Source organism: Saccopteryx leptura, chromosome 11 (assembly GCF_036850995.1).
Source record: "Saccopteryx leptura isolate mSacLep1 chromosome 11, mSacLep1_pri_phased_curated, whole genome shotgun sequence".
NCBI lineage: Eukaryota > Metazoa > Chordata > Mammalia > Chiroptera > Emballonuridae > Saccopteryx > Saccopteryx leptura.
Genome location: NC_089513.1, coordinates 61174437 through 61186658, shown reverse-complemented (window position 1 = coordinate 61186658; position 12222 = coordinate 61174437). Strand labels below are relative to the sequence as shown.

Genomic DNA, 12222 nt, shown 5'->3' with positions numbered 1-12222 from the left:
TTTCTAGAGCAAATGGGGCCTGTGCGAGTGCTATGAAAGGGGTGAGAGCCAACAAGCGAGGGACCTGATAGAACCGAAGGCCCCAAACCGGTATACCACCACCTTTTAGGAACCTCGCAAACCTCCAGCTCTCTGCACCCTGGTACCCTAATTCTATAGACTCCCATCTGCCTACCTCTCCTCCATGTTCCAGGCCTAAAAATCTCTCCTTCGCACCCCTCTGCCCCTGAGCGTGACAGCTCTTATTCCAAGGGATCAGCTCTCCTCTCCTCGGTCTTGGTTTCCGTAAGGTTAGGCTTATTTGGCTTCAAGATTGTCCTGCAGGCCTCCTCCGCACCCCCAATAAGGGGTCTAGCAAAGCTCACTGCCCCCAGTTAAGATGGAGGTCTTTGCCTGGTTCTGGGAGATCTCTCTCCAGGACCCTCTCTACTTCCCTCCACAGAAATGGGGAGAGGGGTGTGTTTGCGAACTAAAACAACTCCCCCGCGGCCTTACACACCTCTAATTAGCCTCACCCAGGAACCACCATTGGCTTGGAGGAGGCGGTAGTGGCAACCAACAAAATGGGGTACTTGGAGCATCTGAAGTAGGAGGTGGGGATCGGCAAGAAAATGTCCCCAGAGAGGCACTGCTGTCTTCCCTCGCTTCCTCCCGCATTGTACCCAGGCCCCGTGGAGCATAACAAGACCACAGGTTCCCGGTTGGAGGCGGGCAGCGGATCCCCCTCAAAGAAATCCTCGCTCACGTCACAGTGCTAGCCAACCACGTGAGGGCGTGCCCTGTGTTAGTTCGAACAAATTAAAGTTGGTCCAGCGAGCAGGCCCGGCATCTCCTGGACTTGGTCAGGTTTTGGGTGCCTGTGGTGCACTCTTGGCTGCATGCCGCAAAGCTCAGGGTCGTGGGGCCTCCCCCGGGGCGTGCGATATACCTCCTCAAACCGGGCGTCCCCCTCCTCTCGCGCTCCGCAGCCTAGGGTGCACCCCTTCGTTTCCCAATGCCGGGCTCTTCCTAGGCACAGTCTGCCTCTTCGCTGCCCCTTGGCCTCGGGCTCTGTCCCAGGAGCAGGGCGATGAGCTCAGCGAGGTTGGGGAGGCGCGGTCCGCAAAGCCAGCAGGCGGAGAAGAGGCTGCAAAAAGCACAAATTGGAGCTGGCTCCGGACCAGGCTGTTGTTGTTCTCAACGTGGTCCGCTGCGGAGCCATAAAAAGGAGGAGAGGCGCGCCCCTCCGTAGAGCGCAAAGAGCAGGCGGACGAGTTCTGGCTCTCGGACAGTTAGCGGCGGCGGCGGTAGCAGCAGTAGCAACTACCCTGTTTGGGCGACTTTTTCGCTCTCGGCCCAGCCCCTGCTCCGGTTTCCTCCTCCTGCTCTGGCCCAGGCTCGGCCCGGGACGCCTGCCGGCCCGGCCCCCACCTCAGCCCTGCCGCCTGGCTCCAGGCCCGGCCGCGGCCGCTCCCGCTTGGAGCCGCCGCGCGCCCCCAGCCCCCCGGAGGCCCCTCGGCCCCTCGCTTTCCTCTTCCCGGCGCGGCCACCGGGCTTCCGCGTCCGGCCCTCCACCAATCCGCTTGCCACTATGTCTGTCGAGCTGGAGGAGGCCCTGCCGCTAACCACCACCGACGGGACGGGCAAGAAGGCAGCCAAAACTAGCGGCTCGGCGGCGCTGTCCCCATCCAAGAAGAGAAAGAACAAGAAGAAAAACCAGCCGGGCAAGTACAGCCAGCTGGTGGTGGAGACCATTCGCAGGTTGGGCGAGCGCAACGGCTCGTCGTTGGCCAAGATCTACGCGGAGGCCAAGAAAGTGGCGTGGTTCGACCAACAGAATGGGCGCACCTACCTGAAGTACTCCATCAAGGCCCTAGTGCAGAACGACACGCTCCTGCAGGTGAAGGGTACCGGCGCCAACGGGTCCTTCAAACTCAACCGTAAGAAGGTGGAAGGCGGTGGAGAGCGGCGCGGAGCCTCGGCGGCCGCAACCACCCCAGCCGCTGCCGTGCGCAAGGCCAAGCAGGTGGCCCCGGGCGCGGCGGATTCCCGGCGTTCAAACCAGAAGCCTGAGAATCACTCGCACAAGAAGGGCGCTGCCTCCAAGAAGCACAAAGGCGGCAAGGCTAAGGTGGCGGCGGCTGGGGGCAAGGTGAAGAAGGCGGCCAAGCCCAGCGTCCCCAAAGTACCAAAGGGCCGCAAGTGAACGCGCTGGTCTGCCGGATGGGCGGGAGTTCGGTCTTTGTACCCCAAGTGTATGTAGTTTATACGGTTACCCGGCACGGGCCAGGGCCCCTGCCTTCCCTCCCATCCCCCCGCCCGCCGTGATAGTTTATTTTGTTTTGAAACGGCTTGGCGACGCCCCATTGGCTCCTCGGCCTTGACAACGGCTGTTGGTACGGTTACCCGCCCCTAGGCGCCAATGGCCGAAGCAGCCGCGCGGCCTTTTACGGCTCCCCACTCTCCCATCGTCTGGGCGCGCGCAAGCAGGCGCGGTACTGCGTAGAGCTTACCTTCGTTTCCTCGGCGTTTGGGGGTGGGTGTGCACAATAAATTGTTTAAACCTTTGAACCGTTATTTTCTTATGAGAAGAAAGGTGTGCGCGCGACGTGGGTGTGGTGATAGGGCCCCAGGAGTTCTTGGCACCCTGGATTTGTAGACCTGGAGCTCGGGGTATTCTGCAGGTAGGAAGTTGCCAGTTGATCTTGGAAGGATCCTCAGGGGACCGATCCGTTGTGAGCACAGGTGGAAAAATGATGGAAATAGGCTGGTTTCATTCCCAACAATGGCTCCTTGGCTTGGGTAGGAGGAGTGCTTTTTAAGGGTTTACTGGAACCTCAGCTCTTAGAAGGGCACACCAGGCTGGGCTTTTATGAAGATTAGCTATTCTGAATTCTAGGTGACTTAGTATTTATTTATATATATATTTTTTGCATTTTTCTGAAGCTGGAAACAGGGAGAGACAGACACCCCCACGCGCCCTACCGGGATCCACCCAGCACGCCCACCAGGGGGCGATGCTCTGTCCATCCTGGACGTCGCCATGTTGCGACCAAAGCCACTCTAGCACCTGAGGCAGAGGCCACAGAGCCATCTCCAGCGCCCAGGCCATCTTTGCTCCAATGGAGCCTTGGCTGTGGGAGGGGAAGAGAGAGACAGAGAGGAAAGCACGGCGGAGGGGTGGAGAAGCAAATGGGCGCTTCTCCTGTGTGCCCTGGCCAGGAATCGAACCCGGGTCCTCTGCACACTAGGCCGACGCTCTACCGCTGAGCCAACGGGCCAGGGCCTCTAGGTGACTTAGTATTGATGCGACAGAGATGGTAGAAATACCCGGGCTCTGGGTTCTAGTTTCCCACTCCTAACTGAGGTGCAGCCAGAGCAGGGCACTGATCCTGTTTTGGCTAACCTGGAGTGCAAGATGGGAAGGGAGGATTGCTGGGCAAATTGAGAATGACCTTCAGCCCTTGGGACACTATAGTGTCCTGCATATAGAATAGTTCTTGGAGTTGGGCAGCAGGCCAAAGCCTATTCTGCCGTGTTTCTATGAAAAGACAATCCTGCAAAACCGGTGTTAGACAATTCTAAAGCCCAGGGTATGCTTTAGAATAGAGGGTATGGCATATGTGCCAAGTTGAGCAGGCCTGGGCTGGGGTTAGGTAACAAAGATGTAGGGCATCTTTTGAACCACATGCATACTACAGGTGGTTTGGGGGTGGGTGGGTGGAAAGGGGAGGGAACACACTGGAGAAGGGCCTCTGGCCCTGGTGTGGCGGTCACTATCCTCTCCTGGCACACAAGGTGGGGGTCACAGGGTAGACTTCTCAACTACATACCAGCCTGGGTGCCCCACAAAGGCAAGTGGCCACTCCTTAAGTCTCTTTGTATTCCTCTGGGGCCTCCTCCCTACTGCTTCCTGCCTCAAGTAACTGCAGGGCCAGGTGCCAGTGTGAGTCTTACCTACCTTATCCTGTGTTAGGCCAGGAGGACACGGCAGTGGGCAAAACCAGTACAAGTGCCTGCCCTGCTTGATTTTACTATGACAAATGCTCTGCTGAGCACACCCTTGCTCTCTAGGAAGAAATTCCAAGTACAAGACTGGGTCCTGACTTGAGTGTGGAGACTTGTGACTGATGGCTTCTGGAAGCACTTACTAGGGCAGAGGAGGAAATGTGAGGCTAGACTTGGCTGGAGCTGTTTTGGTTCTGGGTAGCTATGGGCATCTAGGAAACAGGTTTGAGGCCTCAGTTGGGGACTGAGACACTAGTGGACCAGGGCTGACAGTTCCACCCATCCTGCCAGCCCATGTCCTGGCCACCCGCTGATCAGTAACAGCTTCATCTACTCAGTTTTGATAGGAGGGTTGTGTGTCCCATTCCCTGCTGGGCTACTGTGCTACCTTAGCTCCTGTCCCGTACTGCCTGCAGGGTGAGTGAGGAGGGCAGTCACTAGAGGGGAAGAGGCCTCAGCCTACCCAGGATTCTGGGGCACGCTGCTCCTAATCAGCGTCAGTTAATGTGATCCCTCAGATTGCGTCCTTCCCTAAACAGAACCCCAGCCTAGATGCCTCCTGGACTTACCCCAGTTGTTCAGGTCTGAGTCTTAGGTGGGGCCTGGAACTTGGCTTTCAGACCAGCTCCCAGGTCACTTTGACATTCAAAGAAGGTTGGGAAAGGCTACTGCAGAGGCCTTGACACTTGCATTACATATTGCTTCTTCCTGCCCAGCTAGTCACATGGAGCTTCATCTCCTTGGAGCCCTCCTTAACCAAAAACTCACCCTGTGACCGTCTGTCCTTTGAGGACATCTCTTGAGCACTGCCATTCCATATTTCCCACCAAAATTCTTCTGCTGCCCACACTTCCTGGCTCTCCCACTGGCTCTCCCTCTGATGCTGTGGCATTCCTCTTCTGTCTCCACCTCTCTGCTCCTTGATGACCTGGGCCTTCAGCTTGCTGTATACACCACCCTAAGGGCTACCTCCTGCAGGAGTACTAGATCTAGTAGACCAGCCCTCGGAGCAGGCCTCCCAGTCATTTGATAATAAAATTGTTTATTTTTTTATTATTTTTTTTTGGTGAATGGAGGGGAGGCAGAGACAGACTCCTGCATGCGCCCCAGTGGGGATCCACCCAGCAAGCCCACTAGGGGCGATGCTCTGCCCATCTGGGGCCCTTGCTGTGTTGCAATGAGCCCTATTTTTTTAGCACCTGAGGCAGAGGCCATGGAGCCATCCTTAGCACCCGCAGCCAACTCATTCTAATTGAGCCATGGCTGCAGGAGAGGAGAAGAGAGAGAAGCGCGACGGGAGGGATGAAGAAGCAGATGGGTGCTTCTCCTGTGTGCCCTGACTGGGAAACAAACCTGGGACATCCACATGCCAGGCTGATGCTCTACCACTGAGCCAACCTGCCAGGGTCAATAATAAATAACATTTTAATTTTCCTATGGGAAGCCACCCCATCCTACTCTCACACCACATGGTTCTGGGAGTCTGACCACTTCAGTCCTGCGGATGGTTGCATGACCTAAAGATAAAGGAAATAAGGGTTGGGTTAGCTAGTTGTTCATTTGTTACAATGATTAGGTCAAAAATGGGTTCTTAACCCCAGTGGGTTCATTGAAAGTCAATCCTAGGACTTCCCAGGCCTGACCTGTGGTGGTTCAGTGTATCAAGTGTCAACCCGGAATGCTGAGGTCGCTGGTTCGAAACCCTGGGCTTGCCCAGTCAAGGCACATACGGGAAGCAACTACTATGAGTTTATGCTTTCCGCTTCTCCTCCCCCCCCCCATCTAAAAATCAATAAATAAAACTTTTTTTAAATTTTTATATATTAAATTTAGAAAGAGGAAGGGAGAGACAAGGACATCAATCTGCTCTCTTCCTATAGGTGTCCAGACTAGGAATCGAACAGGCAATGTCTGTGCTTTAGGACAAAGCTCTAACCATTGGCTAGCACTGATACATTGTTTTTTGTTCATTTTGTGAGATACAGAGAAAGGGAGAGAAATGAGAAGCATCAACTCATAGTTGTGACACTTTAGTTGTTCACTGATTGCTTCTCATATGTGCCTTTATAGCCTGGTGGGGGCAGGGACCCTGCAGCTGAGCCAGTGACCCCTTGCTCAAGCCAGTGACCTTTGGGCCAGTGGTGGGATTCAGCTGGTTTGCACCGGTTTGGCAGAACCCATACCTACTTTTTTGTTGAGTTCAGAGAATCGGTTGTTAAAATGGCACTTGTAATCAGGGTCCTCGTTAAGGTGGGTGCCTGGGCAGCTGCCCAATGTGGAAAGCACAAATTTACATTCCTTACTCTTTTTTTTAATTAAATATATTTTTTTAGACTTTATTCATTTTAGAGAGAGAGAGAAAGAGAGAAGGGGGGAGGAGCAGGAAGCATCAACTCCCATATGTGCTTTGACCAGGCAAGCTGAGGGATTTGAACTGGCAACCTCAGCATTCCAGGTGGATGCTTTATCCACTGAGCCACCACAGGTCAGGTCACACCTTTCTTCCTCTTTTTTTTTCTTAACATCTTACTCTTTTTTAACATTCATCTGCACAACAGCATCTTCTAAGCATCTTATTTTTTTTTTTTTTTTTTTTTTTTTTCACTTTTCTGAAGCTGGAAACGGGGAGAGACAGTCAGACAGACTCCCGCATGCGCCCGACCGGGATCCACCCGGCACGCCCACCATGGGGCGACGCTCTGCCCATCAGGGGGCGATGCTCTGCCCATCCTGGGCGTCGCCATATTGCGGCCAGAGCCACTCTAGCGCCTGGGGCAGAGGCCACAGAGCCATCCCCAGCGCCCGGGCCATCTTTGCTCCAATGGAGCCTTGGCTGTGGGAGGGGAAGAGAGAGACAGAGAGGAAAGTGCGGCGGAGGGGTGGAGAAGCAAATGGGCGCCTCTCCTGTGTGCCCTGGCCAGGAATCGAACCCGGGTCCTCCGCACGCTAGGCCGACGCTCTACCGCTGAGCCAACCGGCCAGGGCTAAGCATCTTATTAATGTTCATTCTGTCCATAAGTGAAAAAAAATTGCAAGTGAGGAGACCAATCAAGAAGCAATATGGGAATATCTGAAATAAAAGTTTGATTGGTTTTTGTCAGGTATTACTTAATATTTTAAAACTCTTATAATCTAGTTTTGTGTACCTCTTTTACTGTTCTTATTTAAGTATTAAATGCATGAAATACATAACAAATTACCTTTCAGTGTATCTTTTTGTTTTGGGGCACATCTTTTTTTACTTAAAACGGTCATTAGGGCAGAGAGCTGATTGTTAAATTATTTTAATCCCACCACTGCTTTAGGCTCAAGCTAGTGACCATAGGGTCAAGTCTGTGATCCCATGATTAAGCCAGTAAACCCATGCTCAAGCCTAATGAAACCGTGTAGCAACTTTGGGGTTTCAAACCTCCCAGGTTGATGAACTATCCACTGCACCACCACCTAGTCAGGCTGATAGATTGCCTTTTTTTTTTTTTTTTTTTAATTTCTTTTTTTATTTATTTATTTATTCATTTTTAGAGAGAGAGGAGAGAGAGAAGGGGGAAGGAGCAGGAAGCATCAACTCCCATATGTGCCTTGACCAGGCAAGCCCGGGGTTTCGAACCAGTGACCTCAGCGTTCCAGGTCAACACTTTATCCACGGCACCACCACAGGTCAGGCATAGATTGCCTTTTTTTTTTAATTAGGGGTTGGGAACTGACAGGGACAGACAGGAAGGGAGAGAGATGAAAATCATCAATTTGTAGTTGTGGCACTTCCGTTGTTCATTGATTGCTTTCTCATATGTGCCTTTACCTGGGGGCTACAGCAGAGCAAGTGACCCCTTGCTCAAGCCAGCAACCTTGGTTTAAGCTAGCAATCTTGGGCTTCAAGCCAGCAACCATGGAGTCAGGTCTGTGATTCCACGTTCAAGCCACGATCCCATGTTCAAGCTGGTGACCTCGGGATTTCGAACTTGGGTCCTTAGCGTCCTATGCTGATACTCTATCCAGGGTGCCACCACCTGGTCAAGCTACATTGTTGGGTTTTTTTTTTTACTTTTATTTATTTATTTAATTTTTTAAATTCATTTTAGAGAGGAGAGAGAAAGGGAGAGAGAAAGACAGAGAGGGAGAGAGAGGGGAGAGAGAGAAGGTGGGGAGGAGCTGGAAGCATCAACTCCCATATGTGCCTTGACCAGGCAAGCCCAGGGTTTCGAACCAGCGACCTCAGCATTTCCAGGTCGACACTTAATCCACTGCGCCACCACAGGTCAGGCTTTTTAAATTTATTTTATTTATTTATTTTACAGGGACAGAGAGTACTTTTCTTTTTTAGATTTTATTTATTCATTTTAGAGAGAAGAGAGAGAGAAGAGGGGAGGAGCAGGAAGCATCAACTCTCACATGTGCCTTGACTGGGCAAGCCCAGGATTTTGAACCTGCGACCTCAGGGTTCCAGGTTGACGCTTGAGCCAATTGTGTCACCACAGGTCAGGCTACATTGCTTTTTTTTTTCCTGAAGTGGGAAGTGGGGAGGCAGAGAGATACACTCCCACATGTGCCCTACTGGGATCCACTCGGCAAGCCCACCAGGGGGCGATGCTCTGCCCATCTGGGGCTTTGCTCCATTGCAACCAGTCATTCTAGCGCCTGAGGCAGAGGCCATGGAGCCATCCTCAGCGCCCGGCCCACTTTTGCTCGAATGGAGCCTTGGCTGCAGGAGGGGAAGAGAGAGAGAAAGAGAGAAAGGAGAGGGGGAAGGGTGGAGAAGCAGATGGGGAAGAGAGAGAGAAAGAGAGAAAGGAGAGGGGGAAGGGTGGAGAAGCAGATAGGTGCTTCTCCTGTGTGCCCTGGCCGAGAATCAAACCTGGGACTTCCACACGCCGGGCCGACGCTCTACCACTGAGCCTACTGGGCAGGGTCTACATTGCTTTTTAAATAAGCTAATCTGAACTGACTTTCTGTCACTTGCAATCTGCTCTCTCACGCCTTTGACTCACTTTACCCTCCCATACTCACATATCCTGGGCCTTGTCATCCCCTGAATTGCTCTTCCCCTGAAACCACTCTTCAGTGTCCCACTTTCTACCCACAGGCCCCTACCCTTCTCTTTGCAGCTTGCTCAATTAGGCACTTCAGCTGAGCTACACCTCTGTGGGTGGGTCCCATATCTTTGATATGTACCCCAAGTTGAAGGACAGATAGTCAAAATCAGCCCCACAGCCCTTAAGGTGAATGTTCAAAAAGTCACCCTAAGCTGTGGCCAACTAGCTCAGTTGTTAGAGCATTCTCCCAATACATCAAGGTTGTGCGTTCAATCCCCAGTCAGGGCACATACAAGAATCAATCAAGGAATGCATGAATAAGTAGAACAAATCAATGTATCTCCCTCTCTCTTCCTTTTCCTCCCTCCCTCTAAGACCAAGAAGGAAAAAGCCCTGGCTGGATAGCTTGGTTGGTTAGAGTCATTCTGATGTACCAGGGTTGCGGGTTTGATACCTGATCAAGGCACATATACGAACAGGTTTATCTCTCCACTTTCCTCTCTCCAAAATTAATAAATAAATACTTAAAACAAACAAAAAAAATACTTTATCTTACTGGCCTGTGTGCTGAGACCAGGAGGCTTATTTTCTGCCCTGACACCACACTCAGCTCCTGTATGGAGCTGGGGAGCCCAGAATATAGCATTTGCTTCCTGTGTTCCTTGGACTTGGCTTCATAAAGCCTCTATTCCAGATGAACATTGAAGGCACATAACACTGCAAGGCCCAGGAAGAAGGCTTCTGGGGGAGGTGACTCCAGTGCAGTGAATGAGGAAGGAGGGGCAGGCCCCCCCTTCCCCGAGAAGGAAGAAAGAAGAAGAATGCAAGGGAAGGGAGCCTGCAGGGGCAACTGAGAGCGAGTTATCGATTAACTACTGCCTATAGTTCTCTGAAAGGGTGGTGGCCACTTGCTACACAGAGCAAAGAAGATAGAACTTATCTGAAAACCTCTTCCCCTTGTCTTTTCTTAAAAGCCTTTAAATGACACCCTGACCAGGCGGTGGCGCAGTGGATAGATCATTGGACTGGGATGTGGAAGGACCCAGGTTCGAGACCCCGAGGTCGCCAGCTTGAGCGCTGGCTCATCTGGTTTGAGCTCGAGCAAGGGGTTACTCGGTCTGCTGAAGGCCCCCAGTCAAGGCACATATGAGAAAGCAATCAATGAACAACTAAGGTCTTGCAAGGAAAAACTGATAATTGATGCTTCTCATCTCTCTCTGTTCCTTTCTGTCTATCCCTATCTATCCCTCTTTCTGACTCTCTCTCTGTCTCTGTAAAAAAAAAAAAAAAAAAAAGCCTTTAAGAGACAATGTTTACATACCTTAATTAAAAATTCAACACTTGCCTGACCTGTGGTGGCGCAGTGCATAAAGTGTCAACCTGGAAACACTGAGGTCGCTGGTTCAAAACCCTGGGCTTGCCTGGTCTAGGCACATATGGGAGTTGATGCTTCCTGCTCCTCCTTTCTGTCTGTCTATCTGTCTCTCTCTCTCCTCTCTAAAATGAATAAATAAAAAATATTAAAAAAATTCAACACTTATCCTCTGAACCCACCTAAACTCACCCTTGCACCTTGAAGTCATGAGAGTGACGTATACCTCTAGACCAGGGGTCCCCAATCTACGGCCCGCAGGCCTCATGTGGCCCCCTGAGGCCATGTATCCGGCCCTTGCTGCACTTCCGGAAGGGGCACCTCTTTCATTGGTGATCAGTGAGAGGAGCATAGTTCCCATCGAAATACTGGTCAGTTTGTTGATTTAAATTTACTTGTTCTTTATTTTATGTTTTTGTGTTTTTTTTCTGAAGCTGGAAACGGGGAGAGACAGACAGACTCCCGCATGTGCCCAACCGGGATCCACCCGGCATGCCCACCAGGGGCGATGCTCTGCCCACCAGGGGGCTATGCTCTGCCCCTCCGGGGCATCGCTCTTTTGCGACCAGAGCCACTCTAGCGCCTGGGGCAGCGGCCAAGGAGCCATCCCCAGCGCCCGGGCCATCTTTGCTCCAATGGAGCCTCAGCTGCGGGAGGGGAAAAGAGAGACAGAGAGGAAGGAGAGGGGGGTGGAGAAGCAAATGGGCGCTTCTCCTATGTGCCCTGGCCGGGAATCGAACCCGGGTCCCCCGCACGCCAAGCCGATGCTCTACTGCTGAGCCAACCGGCCAGGGCTTGTTCTTTATTTTAAATATTGTATTTGTTCCCGTTTTGTTTTTTTACTTTAAAATAAGATATGTGCAGTGTGCATAGGGATTTGTTTATAGTTTTTTTTTTATAGTCCGGCCCTCCAACGGTCTGAGGGACAGTGAACTGGCTCCCTGTGTAAAAAGATTGGGGACCCCTGCTCTAGACAAAGGGATCATGAGGCCCCTTACATGAAAACCTGTATTTCTGTAAAAGAATACATATAAGAAATCTAACTTCCAGAAGCACGTGCTTGGTTGCCTCTTTTGTGTTCACACTGCTCCACCAGCTAAAGAAATCCTACTTCCTTCGTCAAGTTGTCTAGGCATTTTTGTCCTCCTTTGATTTTTTTTTTTTTTTTTTTTTTACAGTCAGAGAGAGGGATAGACAGGGACAGAGAGATGAGAAGCATCAATCATTAGTTTTTCGTTATGCGTTGCAACACCTTATCTGTTCATGGATTGCTTTCTCATATGTGCCTTGACTGTGGGCCTTCAGCAGACCGAGTAACCCATTGCTTGAGCCAGCGACCTTGAGTCCAAGCTGGTGAGCTTTTTGCTCAAACCAGATGAGCCCAAGCTCAAGCCGGCAACCTCGGCATCTCGAACCTGGGTCCTCCGCATCCCAGTCCAACGCTCTATCCACTGCGCCACCGCCTAGTCAGGCTGTCCTCCTTTGATTTTTGCAATAAGGAGGCAAAGGACAGGTTATGTAGCAATGGTTCAGGAGGCAGAGTCAAATGGGACAAGTCCGAGAGTCTGAGGTCAAACATTCTGGGCCTGGCTCCACTTGGTCTTTTTGTCTGGGGCAAGACTGTTGTACCCAAAGCTTTGTAGTAAGGTACCAAAAAGCTGCAAAGTTAATATTGATATTCTAGGAGGAAAAGGTCAGGCTTTCCTGTCCCGTTCTTTCTTTGGGGAGGGGAGGGAGAAGAATGTAGAAGCTTCCTGACTTACAAGGACAATGGATCATTTAGTTTTAAATCCAGAATAAAGGTTAATTGAGGAACTTCTCTTTCAAAAAGAG

General features: G+C 51.5%; 1 protein-coding gene across 1 annotated transcript; it reads left to right on the top strand.

Annotated features, from left to right (window-relative positions):
* The first annotated feature begins 943 nt into the window (after positions 1–943).
* On the top strand, positions 944–2550 carry H1-10 (H1.10 linker histone). Its single transcript, XM_066352509.1, has one exon. It carries the CDS (start codon positions 1571–1573, stop codon positions 2183–2185), a length of 615 nt encoding a protein of 204 aa, XP_066208606.1. The 5' UTR covers positions 944–1570; the 3' UTR covers positions 2186–2550.
* Positions 2551–12222: the final 9672 nt, after the last annotated feature.

What these genes read in the sequence shown, in the direction of transcription:
- H1-10 (XM_066352509.1), top strand. Translation starts at nt 1,571, where the DNA reads ATGTCTGTCGAGCTGGAGGAGGCCCTGCCGCTAACCACCACCGACGGG.